This window comes from Engystomops pustulosus, chromosome 7, assembly GCF_040894005.1.
Source record: "Engystomops pustulosus chromosome 7, aEngPut4.maternal, whole genome shotgun sequence".
In the NCBI taxonomy this organism is placed as follows: Eukaryota; Metazoa; Chordata; class Amphibia; order Anura; family Leptodactylidae; genus Engystomops; species Engystomops pustulosus.
Window position 1 is genome coordinate 155,276,813 of NC_092417.1, and position 18,037 is coordinate 155,294,849.

Here is an 18,037-nt window from a genome sequence, read left to right on the forward strand (position 1 = left end):
GAGGAACTACTTCAGATAAATTTCCTTTAAAATGATGGTATATGCTGCAATCCCAGACCCCGTATTCAGCATATACAAGGTTAAACAACCTCTGGATTTATTTATATATCTATAATTTATATTACAGGAGGTTTAGGACACTCATAGTGTACGGTAAGCTCCGACAGTCAGATCAAACAGCTTGGCATTGGAAACCTGTCCTTGCTTGTCTAACAAGTAGTACAGAGGACGACCCTTAACCTTTAAGGGGATCATAGCGGGAACCTCTGAACGGTGAGCCATACAGGAGATGTGCTTCAAAGGGATGCTGAAGGATGAACCGAGGCCAAATACCCCTGCAGTGGCTATAGTCACTCTGTCTCCTCCTGCGTGTAGAGTCACAGCATTAATAGATCGGCGAGAGAACAGCAGCCCTGCCACCATCACCAGGGAACCTGGAAAGAGAGAAGAGTCGGGTTATAGGGAGACTGTTCTATCCTGCTGTGCATCACACCACCCCAGAGATGGGAGCAGCACTTACACTGCAATCCTTGCTTACTTTTGTTTACATAGTGTCCTATCTGCAGGCGGCATATTATAGGACAGGAGGAGCTGAGCAGATTGTACACAGTGTCCTATCTGCAGGTAGCATGTTATAGAGCAGGAGGAGCTGTGTAGATTGTACACAGTGTCCTATCTGCAGGTAGCATGTTATAGCTCAGGAGAAGCTGAGCAGATCGTACATAGTGTATTATCTGCAGGCAGCATGTTATAGAGGAGGAGGATCTGAGCAGATTGTATACAGCAGTGGTCCCCAAACTACGGCCCGTTTTCATCCGGCCCCCGCCGCTTGGAGCGCCAGCAGCTCCTGCCCGTCCCTTAATGTGTCCGCTCGAGCACTATTATTACAGGTGGAGCGATGTGGCCGGAAGACAACTCCGGCCACATCGCTCCTTGTACCTGGCTGCGCGGCACAGCATAGGAAATAATTACTGGTGGGGGGGCAGTATGGGAAATAATTACTGGTGGGGGGGCAGTATGGGAAAAAATTAATGGTGGAGGGGCAGCATAGGAAATAATTACTGGTGGGGGGGGCAGTATGGGAAAAAATTAATGGTGGGGGGGCAGTATGGGAAATAATTAATGGTGGAGGGGCAGCATAGGAAATAATTAATGGTGGAGGGGCAGCATAGGAAATAATTAATGATGGAGGGGCAGTATGGGAAATAATTAATGGCGGGGGGCAGCATAGGAAATAATTAACGAGGGTAGCAGCAAAGGAAATAATTAATGGGGGGAGCAGCATAGAAAATAATTCATGGAGAGGGGTCCCCGTATATTTAAGAATTAATTGACCCAATTAACCCCTTAATGACCGCCCTATCGGGTTTTTACGGCGGTCATTAAGGGTACTTCTTCTGATGCGACGCCTTTCTACGGCGGCGCATCAGAAGAAGTTTTCGGGACACCGGGTCTCACTGGTGCCGGTGTCGGGCTGTGATATCACAGCCCAGACCCGGCACTAACACCCGGGATCGGAAAAACTCCGATCCCGGGTGTTTAACCCCTTGCACGCCGCGGTCAAGCATGACCGCGGCGTGCAAGTGTGTCCCCCGTGGATCGGACCCCCCCGGTGTGCTTACCGGGGGATCCGATCCCTCCTGCCGCTGCCCCGGGTTCCGACGAGTGACCCGGGGCTGTCGGCTCCTCTTCTCACCGGGTCCTGCCTTCCTGGCAGGACCCGGCTGTAAGTAACTGAGCATGCGCAGCATGCTCAGTTACTTTCACTATACACTGCAATACAAGTGTATTGCAGTGTAAAGGCTTGAATAAGCGATCGGATGATCGCTTATTCAAGCCAAGAAGTAGAAAATGTAAAAAAGTAAAAAAAAAAAAATTAAATCTTTTTATAATATAATTAAATAAATAAATAAAATAAAAGTCCCATAATCTCCCCAGTAACACATAAAATGCAAATAAAGTATATAAAACACAAAACACGTACATATTTGGTATCACCGCGTCCGTATTAATCTGTACAATAAATCTAAGTCAATATTGAACCCGCTCGGTGAACTACGTAAAAAAAAAAAACTCGAAAAACTTCCCATAATATACAATTTTTTATCAAACACCATCACAAAAAATGTTCTAAAAAGTGATCAAAAAAAGTTACGGTACCTAATATGATACGACTGAAAAGAACAACTGTTTTCGCAAAAAATAAGCCCTCAACCAGATCTGACAACAGAAAAATACAGAAGTTATGGCCCTGAAAAGTTGTCAATAGTAAAAACAATGCGATTTTCTCCAATATTGGTTTTGCTCAGGAAAATTGAGCAAAATAAGAAAAACTATATAAATGAGGTATCACCGCAATTGTAGTGAACCAGAGAATAAAGATAAAATATTATTTTTACGTTACGGTGAGCGGGGGGGGGGGAAATGCTCACAATCCAAATAAAAATTGATGATTTTGTTTGTGTCCCCCTTGAAATAGTTAATAAAATCTCATGAATAAGCTTTAGACTCCCAAAATAAATTATTTATACATTGTATCTCATCCCATAAAAAATAAGCCCTCATATGATCGCATTACCAAAAAAAATAAAAATTTATAGGTTGTACAATGTGACAATACAAATCTGCTGTGGACGGCGCCTCCATTCATTCTATGCTCGGCCGTGCGCCCGTACAGCAGTTTACCACCACATATGGGGTATCAGTACACTCGGGAGGAATTGGGCATCAAGCGTTGCAGTGCGTTTCATCATTTGATTTATTCTGAAAATGTCAGTTTTGGCCTAAATGAATGTATTTCCAAAAAAATTCCATAGTTTCTAAATCGCAGGTCCATATTTTTTAACCCATGTGAAACACTTAAAGGGTTAATGGACTTAATAGAAGTTGTTTTACATACGTTAAGGGGTGAAGTTTCTATAGTGGGGTAATTTATGAGGTTTTACTATTATTTAGGCCTCTCAAAGTCACTTGGAAGCCGAGTTGTCCCTCAAAATGTGAGTTATGGCAATTTTCATGAAAATAAGAAAAATCGCACCTAAAGTTCTGCACCTCATAACATCCTAGAAAAATGACCGGAAGCATAAAATATCATCCCAACATAAAGCAGATATTCTGTAAATGTTAATTATCAAACTTTTTGGGTAGTTTTACTTCCTGTCTGGAAACCAGAACATTTCAAACTTGGAAAATGAAGAATTTTTACAAACTTTTGCCAAATTTTCACTTTTTTTCAGAACGAAACGCAAAACGTATCACTTAAATTTTATAACTAACATGAAGTACAATGTGTCACGAGAAAACATTCTCAAAATCACCAGGATATGTTAAAGCGTTCCGAAGTTATAACCAATTATCGTGAGACATGTCAGATTTGAAAAATCGAGTCTGGTCATTGAGCTGAAAACTAGTGTCGGTGATAAGGGGTTAATTAATTCATTGGGCCAATATATAAAATAGTTCACAAGGGGGTGCAGTATATTAATTGAGGGGGGTCCCAGTGTATTACAGATGCGGTCACGTGTACCGCTATTTATTTTTAAACTTTAGTCCGGCCCTCCAACAGTCTGAGAGGGACCGTGAACGGCCCCCTATGTAAAAAGTTTGGGGACCCCTGGTATACAGTGTCCTATCTGCAGGCAGCATGTTATAGAGCAGAAGGACCTGAGTAGATTGTACATGGTCCCCTATCTACAGGTAGCATGTTATAGAGCAGAAGGAGCTGAGCAGATTGTACATAGTGTCCTATCTGAAGGTAGCATGTTATAGACCAGGATGAGCTGAGTACACCCCGCTGCCCTCTCCTCCACGCCTGGAGGTCACACAGCTCCTACCTACTGACAGGCAGCTGACGGTGAAGATCGTCCTCCACAAGGGGGAGCCCATGTTCCTTCCACCTTTGATTTCCTTCTCTTCCCCGGGATTATCACTGCTCGGTTTTATGTCCCGCAATGACGTGTAACCAAAGTGTGCCAGGTATGCCCAGAACCCGGCCTGTGCCACACAGAAGATGCCCAGCAGCCGGAAGAAGCGCGGCCTCTGGTGCTGGAAGAGCAGCACATCCCGGGGCACGGCGTCTGCCTGGAAGAGGCGAGTGAGGAGGAGGGTATGCGGTCTCCTGAGGGACCAGGCCCGAACATTTCCTAAAAACTGCAGAAGACCCATGCTGAGCCCCGGAGAACCGGGGGCGCGGGAGAGTGACGTCAGCACGGCGCGCGTACGCAGAATCTCCCTGAAGCCGAGAGTAGAAAGATGGCAGAAGGGTGCACTCACTAATTTTAAAAAATATAAACGCTTTACCTTGTTGTCTCATTAGTTTTATTATATATACAAATCCAAAAATATAGGAAAACTATTAATTTTGAATCCCTATCCCCAACGATAAGTGTCAACCCCCCAGGCAGCTACAGACTCTGGGACACTCAATCAGTCCCAATATTAAAGGCATCATTATCTGATCAGGGGGTGCAGGTGCTGTGACTCTTTAAGGCGTCAAACTGAGCTCCCCCATTAGCTTATATTAGGGTCGTCTTGAAGTTTTTTCTTTTTCAGTGGCTCCTCATATATAGGGCTAAATAGATGGCGCTGTTAAAACCTCATCCAAATGGTATTGGAAAAACTGCAGCTAATACTCATTGTTTTGCGAGTAAAATATTTAAAAAAAACTTGTATAAATTGTTTTTTTTTCCTGTTGCAATACACCCTATATAGGCTGAAGCGGGGTGGCTATTTTCTGTCACAACGCGTGAACTACATTTCCCATCATGCTCCTCTGCGGGACAGGAAGTGGCAGGGCGGAAGTGTCTTCTAATCTCTCTACAGGACTTATAAACATGGCGACGCCTGCACGGAACCACGTGTGGGTCGGTACCGAGACCGGAATTCTTAAGGGTGAGAAAATATGACGTCTGTTTTGTCCTGACCGTGTAATGAAGTCGCATGGTGTGTACGTGTACGTGTACAAGTGCGGTTATGCTGACTATGCTTCATTTTTGACACTCACAGGTATCAATCTGGTGAAGAAGCAGGCCAATAACTACACGGAGGTCTCCTCTCTGACCCGGGACCAGGAGGTCAACGTTATGTGTTTTGGAGATCCCCAGGAGACTGAAGTAAGAGGGGAGGGAAATCCCACGTGACTGTATGTGTGGCTGCTATACAGTACAACTGTCATTAGATCACTTAAAGGGGTTTTCCAATTTCAGATATTGTCTATTAAAGAGGATGTCTCGGACATGGAAACCTATTCCTATCCAATAATTAAAGTGAAGGGAGTCATAATATGACATGTAGCTGCATTGACCACAAAGTGAAGGGCAAGGAATCTACCAGGTTTGGCGTTCTTGGATGGCATGTGATGGCTGTGGCTAATCCTAGGCATCGCCATCATAGTTTTGCCCCTGATGCCAGTTATTACGTTTCATGGACCTGCTGCAGCTATAAATGGCTGCTGGGAAGCTAATAGTTGTGCACAACTCAATTGTTCTCATCAAGATGAGTGTAACCTTATATATTTGTGTAAGGTGCATTGATGATTCAATTTTTATGTCTTGTCAGGTGCTGCTGGGCTGCCGAGATGGGACTGTAAGAGTCTTCAACACTGAGAAAGCCAAATTCACTGAATTTCATGAATGTAGAGGAGGAGAGGGTGTGTTCCGGGGAATTGGTGTACTGGACAAGTGAGTAACTGTACACTGTCAGCCACTAATGCGGTTGTAAAAATTTTGCAAGTTATTCCCTGCCCACTGAATAGGGGATAACAACAGTTGGGGGTCCTATTGCTGAGATCCTCAACGATCATTTCACAAGTCTTTTCATTTGATAGTATGGGAGGGTCATATATTTTGGGAATTTACAACACGCCAGTACTATTGAGTGGAGGCACAGGACTTGTGTATGCGATGTCACCCTCTGCAAGGCAATGACATCCTGCATAGCTTCATAGTATCAAACAGAGTTATGTCAGTAATAAAAGTTAACTTTCTTGAATAACTAGAAAATAGTCAGATCCATAACAGTAGTATCAGCTGTTTCAAGCAGCCACCACCAGCAAGAGACACAGGACTGTGGTTGGTCTAAGGGCAGACTTGCACTAACCAGATTTCATGGTCCGAACAGCATGTTGGGGACAGAACTCCAGTGATCATGGTTAAAGTCCAGCGCTCTTCAGCACTGTGTTTGGCCCATGAAATCCATCCAGTCCATGATCTGGGATCTACAGATGGTTGTCTCTGCTGCTATGCAATGAATACAGCTGTGGGTAGAGGGGTGGCAAGGTTTGAGGGGAGCTGCTACTGCAGAAGGGGAGGGCACGGTATGCGGGAAGCTGGTCAGGGGGACAAGGTCTGAGTGCAGCTGGTCCGGGGGATAGGTCAAGGTATGAGCGGAGCTGCTACTCCTTGGGGGAGGCATAGTGTGAGGGGAACTGCTGCTTGGGGGAGGCATAGTATGTGGGGAGGACGACGCATGGGGGGGCGGGGGTGTTACTGTTGGTGTGGAGGACGACTCATGGGGGGGGGGGGGTTGCTGCTGGTGGGGGGAGGGTGCAAAGTATGTGACCAGAGAGGAAAGAAATTCTGCTTCAAATTTTGTCCCTCTTTTGCCCTTCCAGAAGTTGGGAGGAGTGCTATGCTATCTTGGTCATACATGAAGGGGTAGTAAGCTGTCTGCATATCACACTTTAACAGACAGGTGGCAACGGGGGAAAAAGGTCCAAGTGACTATAATGGAATCTGTTCTTCAGTTCTGGTGACAGTGTTGCTGCACAAAAATGACCTGCATTTATTTTTATGTGATGTAATCTAGTAATGGAGGCTGCAATGAAGATGTAAACGTGGCCCTTCTTGAAATATATGAATACCAATCAGATAACCCTATTCCTGTATAGATCCTAACGCCAAAACAACAACAATAGTACCAATGGAGGTATATAGGACAAAAGTCAATCCACGATCAGACAAAAACTGTTATTGGGAATAAAACGTCAACAATCTTTGTATACAAATTACAGCAATCAAGACAAGTATTGTTAAAAATTACATTAAAAGATTCCACAAAACACAAAAGAGTGTGGTGGTGGTCCAAAACAAGTCAATATAAATATATCTCCACTGTAATGACCTAATGTGCAAGCCAAGTTTATGCAAATTCATATTACCCACCCGGGCGTGACATGACGCAAAACTGCAGGAGAGAGACTTGACCACCACCACAGCATTGGTGCGTCATGTCACGCCCGGGTGGGTAATATGAATTTGCATAAACTTGGCTTGCACATTAGGTCATTACAGTGGAGATATATTTATATTGACTTGTTTTGGACCACCACCACACTCTTTTGTGTTTTGTGGAATCTTTTAATGTAATTTTTAACAATACTTGTCTTGATTGCTGTAATTTGTATACAATAAAGATTGTTGATGTTTTATTCCCAATAACAGTTTTTGTCTGTGATTGTGGATTGACTTTTGTCCTATATACCTCCATTGGTACTATTCTTCTTGAAATATAGAATGATTTATCCTGTACTGGATGCGAAGGGAGGTTATTTGGGGTCCTGTAGACCTCCAAAGGTGATAGATTTGCTGTTGATTAACCAGAATCTAACGCAAGCCTTGGCTAACTTGACCTAATTATGCCTAGGTTACAGCACCTTTATCTGTCCACCTATATTGGTATAGTTATCCACCTACGTGTATCATATACATTCCCACGTTTGGAGGTGATATATATGGACATTGCTTTAGGAATATTGTCCTTTTAAAACCTACTGGATGGTCAGTGTGAATACTTTGCATTGCTGATCTCTATTCATAATTTCTCTTTCAGTGCAATTGTAACTTGTGTGGAGTCTGGGCTGCTAAAGTTGTGGAAAGAAGGCTCTACTGAAAATGTAAGTATGACCTCTATATAATTTGTCTGCCAAAACAAATTTAAGGTTGTGTGCATTATCTGATCATGTAGCATTTTGCAAACCTAAAGGATATTTACCATCATGATAATCCAGTGACATTTCCAGGCACTGATCCAGGCACTGACCTTAGTTATCTTGCTATATTTGTTATTCATGTACTTCTTCTTCATTCCTAAATCAACTTTTAACATTATACTAACAAGCCTTAAGGGCTCTTAATGGCGTTACCAGAGCTCCTCTGTGCTTTAGATTCACAGGCTGTTGCACTTCCCTCCTCCTTCTGTGTGCTGAAACTTCTTCTCCTGTGAGAATACAGCAGGAAGGGTCTGTGGTACAGCCTGTCTAATTCATTAGCATAATTAAAAAGTTGATATTAAAAGGAAGGAGGCCATGTATCCCAAATATAAGATTACCACAGTCACAGTGCCTGGGTTTATGAGCAAGTGTCCCTGGTTTAACATGATGGATTTTGATGGAAGATTTCCTTTGACTTGTAAGCCAATTTTATATACGTTTTTTTGTACCAGAGCAGTGGCAAAACTTTGTAATATGTAGCTCCATTCACGTCCATGAGACTGGAATAGATGGCAGAGCAATGTACTCCATCTGCAGCAGTGACATAGAGATGAATGGATATACAAAGGACCCTGGCTGTTGTCACTGATGGTGGTCCCAGTAATTGGAAGCTCATCTATAGTTAATGTACCTGGAATATAAAGTCCAGTAATCTATCTATCTATCTATCTATCTATCTCTATATCACACCCAACATGGGCGCATTTGTAAGAGTCCTAATACCTGCCAATATAATGTATTCATCAGGTGGAGGTGCAGGTTGGCCCCAAAGTAGAGAAAATGCGACTGTGCGATACCCAGCGACACAAAGTAGCAACGGGTGGCAAAGAGAACGACTTAAAAATCTGGGATTTGCAGAGACCAGAAGAGCCAATCTTCAGAGCCAAGAATGTAAGTTGTAAGGGACTTTTATATTTAAAACTTGACATATTTGTTAAAAAGGCTAATAATTCTGTAGCTGTAGTGAAATCTGATCTATAATTTTATCCTTGTGCGATGATGATGATGACGACTATTGCGCTATCGAATTCCGTAGCACTTTACAATTCATAGGGGACATATACAAATATAATTTTACTTTAGAGTACAAACGGAACAATAGGAGTGAGGGCCCTGCTCACAAGAGCTTACATTCTGAGGATGGAGGGGGTGACACAAGAGCTTACAGTCTGAGGAAGAAGGGGGTGACACGAGTTAAAAAGCTTGTATAATGGTCCAGCCTTTTTTTATAAGGGGACAGTGTAACATAAAAATTCTGCTGTTATGATGTAGATCCTTTATGAATGACCCATGTGTATTTGAGGCACTTCCCAGAACCTGGTCCAGTATTCCACATTACTTCATGTTCAAATGTCTCCTACTTCAGGTGATGAATGACTGGCTTGATCTCCGGGTGCCTATATGGATTCGGGACCTTGATTTTATCCCTGATTCGGATAAAGTAGTTACGTGCACAAGTTATCATCAGGTGAGTATTATTTTAAATTCCGCTAAGGCCCAGTTCACATGTCCTTCAGGTTTTCAGTTGTTTGCATTGGGAGCGGGGGAACACAGAACGGGTGTAAGTCTTTCCATTACACCTTATTTGTGTGTAAGTGACCTCACCTGGATTTGGCTCACAATAATAGATGCCAACATTGGCCCTAAAGACTTAATTTTTTGTATTTTTGCTGTATTACAGACTGTTTACTTTCTGACAGGTTAGAATATATGATCCCTGCTCCCCAAAAAGACGACCTGTTCTGGAGACTGTATTTGATGAAGATCCATTGACTGCTTTGAGTGTCACACCGGATGGGAGGTAAATTTATTTGGGCAGATTATGAAAAAGGAAAAAAAATTGGCTTTATAATTGATCAAGGGCAGAAAGAAATCTGAAATGGTCATCAGTCTAACATACTTTGACATATGTATCTAAGAATTGGCTGCGTTATGACAATCATTACATGCATGTGGTAAAATGTATAAAGAGCGATTTCCTGACGCCTCTTTCCATTTCTTGCGGCTCCAGAACCTCCATTTGGGTCTGGGGTTAGAATCTGCTCTTTGTAAGGTCATCGCTTCAGCCAGGTACTGACCTCAGTAGTGCACTCAGATCACCTAAAATGACTCTTCATCAATGTAGAGTTCTCTACTAAGATCTATCATCAGACTGGCTGATGGGAGATTCCTAGTATTGACCTGCCCGTATTAATTTATTCATGCCTCCACCTTGTTCACTGATGCCTGGTCCTGACAGTCGCCAGTGGAGCCAAGAGGCTTCCTGGTGATGTAGCACAGAGCGCCTTTGTCTCATTTAGATATTTTTAAAACTTTGATTTCTACCATATGCGGCTGCACCTGAATATAAGAACCGGTCCGGGCTAGGATCCTCGATATGGGCAGGACAGTAATGGGAATCGTCAGTCAGTCAGTCTGGTGGTAGATGTCCTTTAACTTTCCCTCAATTGCCACAGCCAAGTAACCAGTCCTAGAATGAATGGTTCTGGTGAGTGGACTTTAATTACACTGGGGAACACTCATGTTGGTGCCTTAAAAGTTGTAACTGTGTTTTAAAGTAAACCTGTCACCCACATTTTTTACAAATGCAGCTAGTGACAGGTTCACGTAAAACCCTATTAACTAAACTAACTAACTAACTAACCCATCTTTTAGCTAAAAATTGTTTCCCTCACATACCCATAAAATCAACTTTGTAATCTTGCACTGCATATAGCCCAATCTAGAGCGAGTCCTTCTCGTGAAATTTGGTTGCCTCGTGCTGAATCCAGGAGCTTCTCTCTCTGTCATGTGACCAAGGTGACCTCAACTAAGGTCCTTTTGCCTCCTTAAATTTACAAACTGTACCTCATGCATGTATCTGATCACATGAAATACCAGCATGCCTCCAAGAATTTTGGAAATTCGTGTAGTAATTTGTGGCTGTAGATTAGAGATTTTTTCAATTGCTCCTTTCTATGATTTCCTGTGATGAAGTGTTCTTGGACATTCGTGCTGGATGTCCCAACAGTAATCGGCCATCATATGTGTATCCCATAGCACACGGTATCATTCTGCCTTTATACTTAGTTTTTTATGGAACTGCTCAACAACTGATAAACTACAGCTAATAGAAGAATTGTAAGGTTTTTTTTCCAAAATAGCCAGAATCGGGTGCAAAAACTCCAGGCACCACAAAAAAACCCCCTCCTTGTGCCAAAGATGGATACTATGGGTCCCCCAGCAGTTGGGTGCAGTGTTGTCTGCTGGCTAACAGTGTAGACAGTCATTAGGATTTGGGATCCTATCTAAGTATTGAGGGGGAAAAAAACCTGCAGAGTAAAATGGTTTTCGCTCAATGTTAGAATATGCAAGAAGTCAACAAGAACAACACTTTCTTTATTTTACTGCACCCAATAAAAATGTCTTTTTCTGTGCAGATCCGTAGTGGTTGGAAGCTCTCATGGTAACATGGCTGTGATTGATCTGAGGAAGGGTACGTTTTACACCAGTTATTGTAACCTTCTGTATCCTCTGTGGGTTTTTTTTTTTTTTTCCTGATTTCTTAAAATCTTCATTTCTCCAGGTCGCCTTTTGTGTAGCCTTAAGGGTAATGCGGGTTCTGTGCGCTCCATCCAGTGCCATAAGTCTATGCCTATTGTGGCATCCTGCGGTTTGGACAGATTCTTGAGACTCCATAGCTTAACTGATAAGAAGCTTTTACATAAGGTGCGTAAGTAGTATATATTGTAAATGCAGAACTATAAACCGGACAGCGTCTATTATAAGGGCGAAGCGACAATTTCACCACTTTAATTTTTTAAATTAAATCTATCATCAAAATCAAGAATGATAAACCAAGGAAACTTATTCATAACTTCATGTTATACATGGTCTCCTTCCTTCTAAAATAAATGTTTACAATTATGCTAATGAGCCTCAAAGGTCAGGTTCTGGGGTTGTTATCAGAGCCCCTCCATGCTACAGCTTCATTGGCTGGGACTTTGTACAGGAGCCCCCCTGCTTTTTCTGACTCGTAAGCATAATTTTAAAAAATTCTTTTAGACAGATGGAGGCTATGGATAACAAATAAGATTACCACAGTCATGGTGCCCGGTTTATCATGATGGATTTTGATGGTAGATTTCCTTTTAAAGGGGTTTTTATTCGTACCCCCTTCCTTTCCTGCACATGGCTCCCTGTTGGGGCTGCAGTGCTCTATCCCTGGCCTGGTTGGCGGAGGCTGAAGCAGGTTCTATTGTACTGGTGGGGTGGGTGATAACTTGTATTAGTGGATAACCCCCATGGACAGTACCGGTTCCTTGTGTGTCATATCCTTGTCTTGCATCAATATACTGTTTAGATAAAATGTTTTATTGTTTTGGTGTTTTTAAGAAGCGATTCTCTGGAGTAAATTGCCTTTTATCCTGTCTGCGCTCAGGGATGTTCTCGTTATTATAACGTATAGGTTGATGTACAGTGTTGCTATACATGACATGCTTATAAAAATTAAAAACAAAATACAGATTAAGTGTGTGTTCAGAGTTTTTACTGTTTGCATCTGTTTTAGGTATATCTCAAGTCAAGGCTAAACTGTTTACTGTTAACTTCACGTGACAAGTGGGAGGTAAGCTTTTTAGATTTACACATTATTCTTTTTGGAACCATAAAGGGACCAATGTTATGAATAACTGATGCCGCTAATTAGAGGGGCCTCATTCAAAAAGTGGGGGCTGCATTTCCCTCCCTAGGCTTGTACTAAAGTCAGTACGTTTTCCCAGTATTGTATCCCATGCTGTAAATTGGGGGATAAAATGCAAACTTTGAAAAATGCATTAAACAAAAGACGGGGAAGCAGCTGGTGATGGCGTTAACGTGAGATTTGATGTTAAGGTGGAGATCTCTGCTAAGCCTCGCACTATGATGATGGCTATTCCAGTTTTCGCAAATAAGTTATTTATTGCAATGTTATATCATTTTACAATATATGTTCTGTTGCATTATTATGGTGTACCACAGCTTAAAATAGTGTAACATTCATTTACTGCTGGAATTACCTTTCATATAAAGGGAAAGCTCTGTGATTACCACCCACCTTATGTCTAGAGGTGTTGCACATATGCTCCATGTTGTTTATATATAACTCCCCCACCCTTGTATTTCTAAGGCCGGATTCGCATGAGTAGAAGGCAGTCCGTTTTGTGCTTTTTGGTGAAAATGTTCCTGTTTGGCTGCAGATCATTTGACCCACACTGATGGCGCCACATGAGGGAAACCAGCCATACTGTGACTTCAAATTAGTTAATCTGCTTTCAGGGCCCAGTCTTCTAAACATGCGCCTCTAGAATGCCGAGCTACCTGGGAGAAGTTTTATACACATGATCTTGTATTTGCTTTAATATTCAAAATGGATCCTAATTACAGGAAGAAGAGGTGACCCCAGTTGCAGAAGAGGTGAAAGAGGAGGAAGATGAGGTCTGGGACAATATGGAAACTGTAATGGACAAAACTGGCTCCAAAAAGAGGAAAGAAGCACAAGAGCCCAATGTAGAGGAAGTGTCTACAGAAAACACAGCAAAGAAGAAGAAAAAGAAGGCCGTTTAGTTTTATATATCAGACTTTGTCATTTTATACTTCGCTAATGATCCGTGCCCGATGCACAAGGTTATTGCACCTTGTTCTAGACACAATATCTGCACAGATTTATATTTTATAACATCTGTGACATGGACTTCTAGAGTGTGATCCGGTCCGAGCTCAGACTGTCAGATCGCCCCCTCTATGCCATTGTACATAAATCTGTAATGAGCTGGTATTCATATTGTCGTCTTCTGATTCATTATACCTCTTAAATCTCCAGGCCTTCACGCTACAGATACTGTATATACTCAAGTATAAGCCGAGTTGTTCAGCACAATTGTTGTGCTAAAAAAGCAATAAGCAGGTTAATATATTTAAAAAAATTTACCCTGTATGTCAAGCAGCTGACGTTCTAGTCTGAGCCGGCAGCCAGACTGGATAAAGTAGTGGTCCTGCATCAGCCAAGAACCCCAATGCCTTCTAGTCAGGTAATATCTGCTAGTAGGGCTTCTTTTGGGGTACCTCCTTTCACTTTTTCCTCTTACTGAGAGAGCCACATAAGGAGCAATCTTGGCGCGCAAGTGGTCGCATTGTTGGGTTTGAAGGCTGCAGAAGAAGCTTCCCAGGATCTCTTCAGGAAGCTGTCAGCCTTTTTATCCATCTGCTCTTTAAGGGAGCTGGCATCCTCAGAAGGCAAGGCAGAATTTCTTGAAATTTTATATATTGCTGTCTATTTTGGGGCGGCCTATTCCACCCCTTTTTTGTGTCTTTTCAGTAAAGGGAATAAATCCTCTCTTCTTAGGCGTCTTCCACTCGGGTTTATTTAGAGACAAAATTTTCTTAGGGAGAGGAAAACACACTTTTGCCTTTCTCCCAGCCCCTGAAGCGTTACATCTTGGATGGAACGATGTTCTCTATGTTCATCAATTTCCATAGTGGACCGTAATTAACTTGATAAGATCAATACAAGCTGACAATTCCCATTGGCATAACGTTTAAGATCAACGCATTTGAGCCGTCACTGATTTGATCATGATTACGGCCGTGTAGACTGAATACATTGATTAAAGGGCTTTTCCCACGAACGAAAGTTGGACCCTATCCACGGCCGGTTTCGGTCAGCTCCTTAGAGATTAATGGAGCAGAATGTTCATGTGCGGCTGTCTGCTCCATTAATCTGACGGAGCAATGAAGGGTCTGATGGACCCCTAATTTTCTTGATCTGCGGGGGTTTCAGCACTGAGACCACTGATCAGCAAGTTAGACCCTATCCACGGGACAGTGTTAGTGGGTAAAACCCCTTTAAACGTTATACCAATAGGAATTGTTAGCCTGTATTGATACTTTTTAGAGATGGAATAAAGTCAAGCACAATATTTTTAAGCACATCAGAGAATGCTGGATGTGTGTATTTTAAGCTGGAAACTCCTTTAGTTTTCGACCGGTCCGTGCACACTGCAGTCGTGGAGAGCTGGTGTATGATGCATGGACTCTAGATAGCCCTGGAAAGAGTTTTTTTTAGCTGACTTTTTAGTAGCTTTCTTGACCGAATTTCAAACTTCTTCCTTAATAAAGGTGTGCAAAATGTTGAATTTATGCATCACAAGTGGCATTTTCAAATGAAGATGGTAAATGATCCCTGCAAATTCTGCATACTTTATTACTTTAGTGTGTTTTTTTTTTTTTTTAAACTGGGAATCTCTTCCCCCGAAAAGCATGAAAAGGCACAGAAAACCAAGTCATAGGCCAGGAAGGCTGTCCCCACCACCTAGAAATCACCCAGTAAGCCATATTGTAGCTTTGTCCAACCCAGATTCCACTTGATCCCCTATTTACACACCTCCTTCATTTAAAATTTCTTGCCACGTGATCAACCGCAAGTCCATCTCACTTCCAGTTTTGGCTGGAAGTGGAGCACAGAAACAGTCCACCTGGATTCCATAAACCGCATCCGGGATACCCCATTAAGTCACGGGGGCATGAGCGTGCCGTACCATAAGGAGTCCTCCCCACTGACCACACACAATAGTGGAGTTACTGCACTTTTAAAACTTGGGTTTTCTGTCCCTGGGGACTGACACCCTCTCTCCAGTGGTGCTTTTGTGGTGAGGAGGTAAGAAATCCTTTTTCTGCCAGTACTTGTTATGGATAATCTCCACATATAAAGAGCTTTCTTTGGATGCATGCTCAATCTATCCAAAAAACAGATGTGAATGTTACCTAACACAAGCTTATTCGGCATGTAAAATGAGTTCTATATGAGGCCCTGAACAAGGTCCAGGATTCTTGCTTTTATTCCTCTTTGACATTTGAAGACTTTTTTTTGGTGCAATGCAATTTTTGCGCCTTTTTGGGGACTTTTTGGAAATGTGCACTGAAGTCCTCCGGAGACACATCTATCTTTTGTGTGCTAAAATTTTTGGTGCAAAAACTTGAGTCGAAACCATACTAGAAAAAAAGAAAGAAGACATTTGTAACAAATGTCGCAAAGAGACAGCTGAAAAAAAAAATCACTCTTTCCTTGTGTTAAATATCGATAAATTACCAAGAAGAACATGAAAAAACAAGCCAAGACAAACGGAGAAAAGATAAATGACCCCCAATGAATCCTAGTATTATAGATGATGGTTTAGCTCAGTGATGGCCAACCTATGACACGCGTGTCAGTGCTGACACGCATAGCCATTTTCAGTGACACGCGGCCGCCGGAGAGTTAAGTTTCATCCTTGGCTCCTACACGGCCGGGAGGCTGAGAGATTGCCCAGCACATTGTAATAAATAGATGATGTGGAAAATCCCCATACACTGCCATACTGTAGTATACTGTAGTATGGCAGTACATGGTAGGATCAATCACACAACCTAGGATTAAAGTACCCTAGAAGTTAAATAATTATACATATTTGTTATTTAAACTATAAATATCACAAAATTATGTTTTTTTTGTCAAGGTGACACACCACCCGAATTATGCTCGTTTTTTTTGGCGAATTTTGACACACCAAGCTCAAAAGGTTGCCCATCACTGGTTTAGCTGAAGGTCTGGAATTGTATTTTACAGACTGAATATGCCCAGAAACACTGTAGATACACATGCAGAATACTTGGTCTACTGCGGGTTACCTATATTCTGTAGTATTGCTGTAGAATCTGGTATAACTAGTACTGGATATGTTAATACATGAGACATAGTCCAGTGCATGGAACTGTATTCTACACTAAAATCCATGGGTTTTCATGGCTGGCATTGGGGGTTATCCCAGGTCATGGATATGACTTTCATAAGGTGATTATACAATATTTATCTCCTGCTAAGAGTTCGGTCCTGGTGATATAGGATGTATCATTATGAAACATCTGCTGCTTATGACCTGATCTTGAGAAAAGCTGAGTCTTAGACACACACTAAACCTCTGCTGATCACACACACACACCAGCTCTGGCTTGGCATCCATTGCCTATTAAGATACACGTGTAGGTCACAGGGCAAGGCATACAGATGAACGACGGGTTTCTTTCGATGGAGATGGATTATACGGATTAGTATCGATGCAAGAGACTAAAATATATTTCGGCTATCTAGATGCAAGTGGAGCGTAAATAAACCGATCCTGCAAGTTCCTAGAAATCACCAGTTTAATACTGGATTCTATATCTTTCTCTGCACAATAATAGGATACAGCTGGGCAGCACAGTGTCACAGTGGTTAGCACTACAGCCTTGCAACGCTGGGGAACTGGGTTCAAGTCCCATCCAGGTCAATATCTGCAAAAAATTTGTATGTTCTCTCCATGTTTGTGGGGTTTCCTCCGGGTCCTCCTGTTTCCTCCCTCACTCCAAAACATACTGGTTGGTTGATTAGATTGTAAGCCCCATTGGGGACAGGGACTGATTTGGCAAGTTCTGTGCAGCGCTGCGTAATCTGTGTGCGCTATATAAATAAAGAAATACAGCACAAGGAGCTCAGTGGCAGTTTTCCCTGCTGCCTGCGACATGGAGAGTGGAGCTGGAGTGCTCCGATATTGATGACCCATCCTATGGAAAGCACCTAACCTATTAATATAATTGGCTCCTTTTCTTATTATCTTACAACCTATTTTTGGGAAAGTGTACACGTTGTAGGGAAAAGAAAGCTACTATTCTAGTTTAGAACATTCATATAGTGAATAGTAGAAATAACACTCCAACTTTTATGACTGTGGTAGAGACTTAGGTGCTGTGACTCCCTGCACCCCCTCCCCTCTGCATAGACTTCTATGTAATGTGATGTTGCAGCGAGTTTCTGTCCAATTTGCTAAGACAAAGGCATTTAGCAGGAGGCAAGTGAAAGAGGCACTTTTTTTTGTAAGGACCTTTTTAGTGCAGTTAAAGCGAACTTCCATGAATACTGGAGTAGGGAGGGCAAATAAAAAGAAAGCATACTTAGGCCCACTGCACAAGAAAGTGGAAACCTACCTGTACGTTAGTCCAATCCCACAGACTGCACACATC

At 42.3% G+C, this 18,037-nt stretch overlaps 2 protein-coding genes across 2 annotated transcripts; one reads left to right on the plus strand and one right to left on the minus strand.

Moving 5' to 3' along the window:
* Positions 1-80: 80 nt before the first annotated feature.
* TMEM223 (transmembrane protein 223) lies at positions 81-4,240 on the minus strand. The gene is made up of 2 exons (XM_072118452.1): positions 3,834-4,240; positions 81-434 (listed from the first exon to the last, which is right to left on the minus strand). Exons 1-2 carry the CDS (start codon positions 4,162-4,164, stop codon positions 142-144), a joined length of 624 nt encoding a protein of 207 aa, XP_071974553.1. The 5' UTR covers positions 4,165-4,240; the 3' UTR covers positions 81-141.
* A 470-nt stretch (positions 4,241-4,710) lies between these two features.
* On the plus strand, positions 4,711-13,785 carry WDR74 (WD repeat domain 74). The gene is made up of 11 exons (XM_072118451.1): positions 4,711-4,890; positions 5,005-5,111; positions 5,557-5,678; positions 7,828-7,891; positions 8,735-8,878; positions 9,354-9,455; positions 9,688-9,788; positions 11,407-11,462; positions 11,553-11,695; positions 12,537-12,593; positions 13,391-13,785. The coding sequence occupies exons 1-11, from the start codon at positions 4,764-4,766 to the stop codon at positions 13,568-13,570; spliced, it is 1,203 nt and encodes a 400-aa protein (XP_071974552.1). The 5' UTR covers positions 4,711-4,763; the 3' UTR covers positions 13,571-13,785.
* Positions 13,786-18,037: the final 4,252 nt, after the last annotated feature.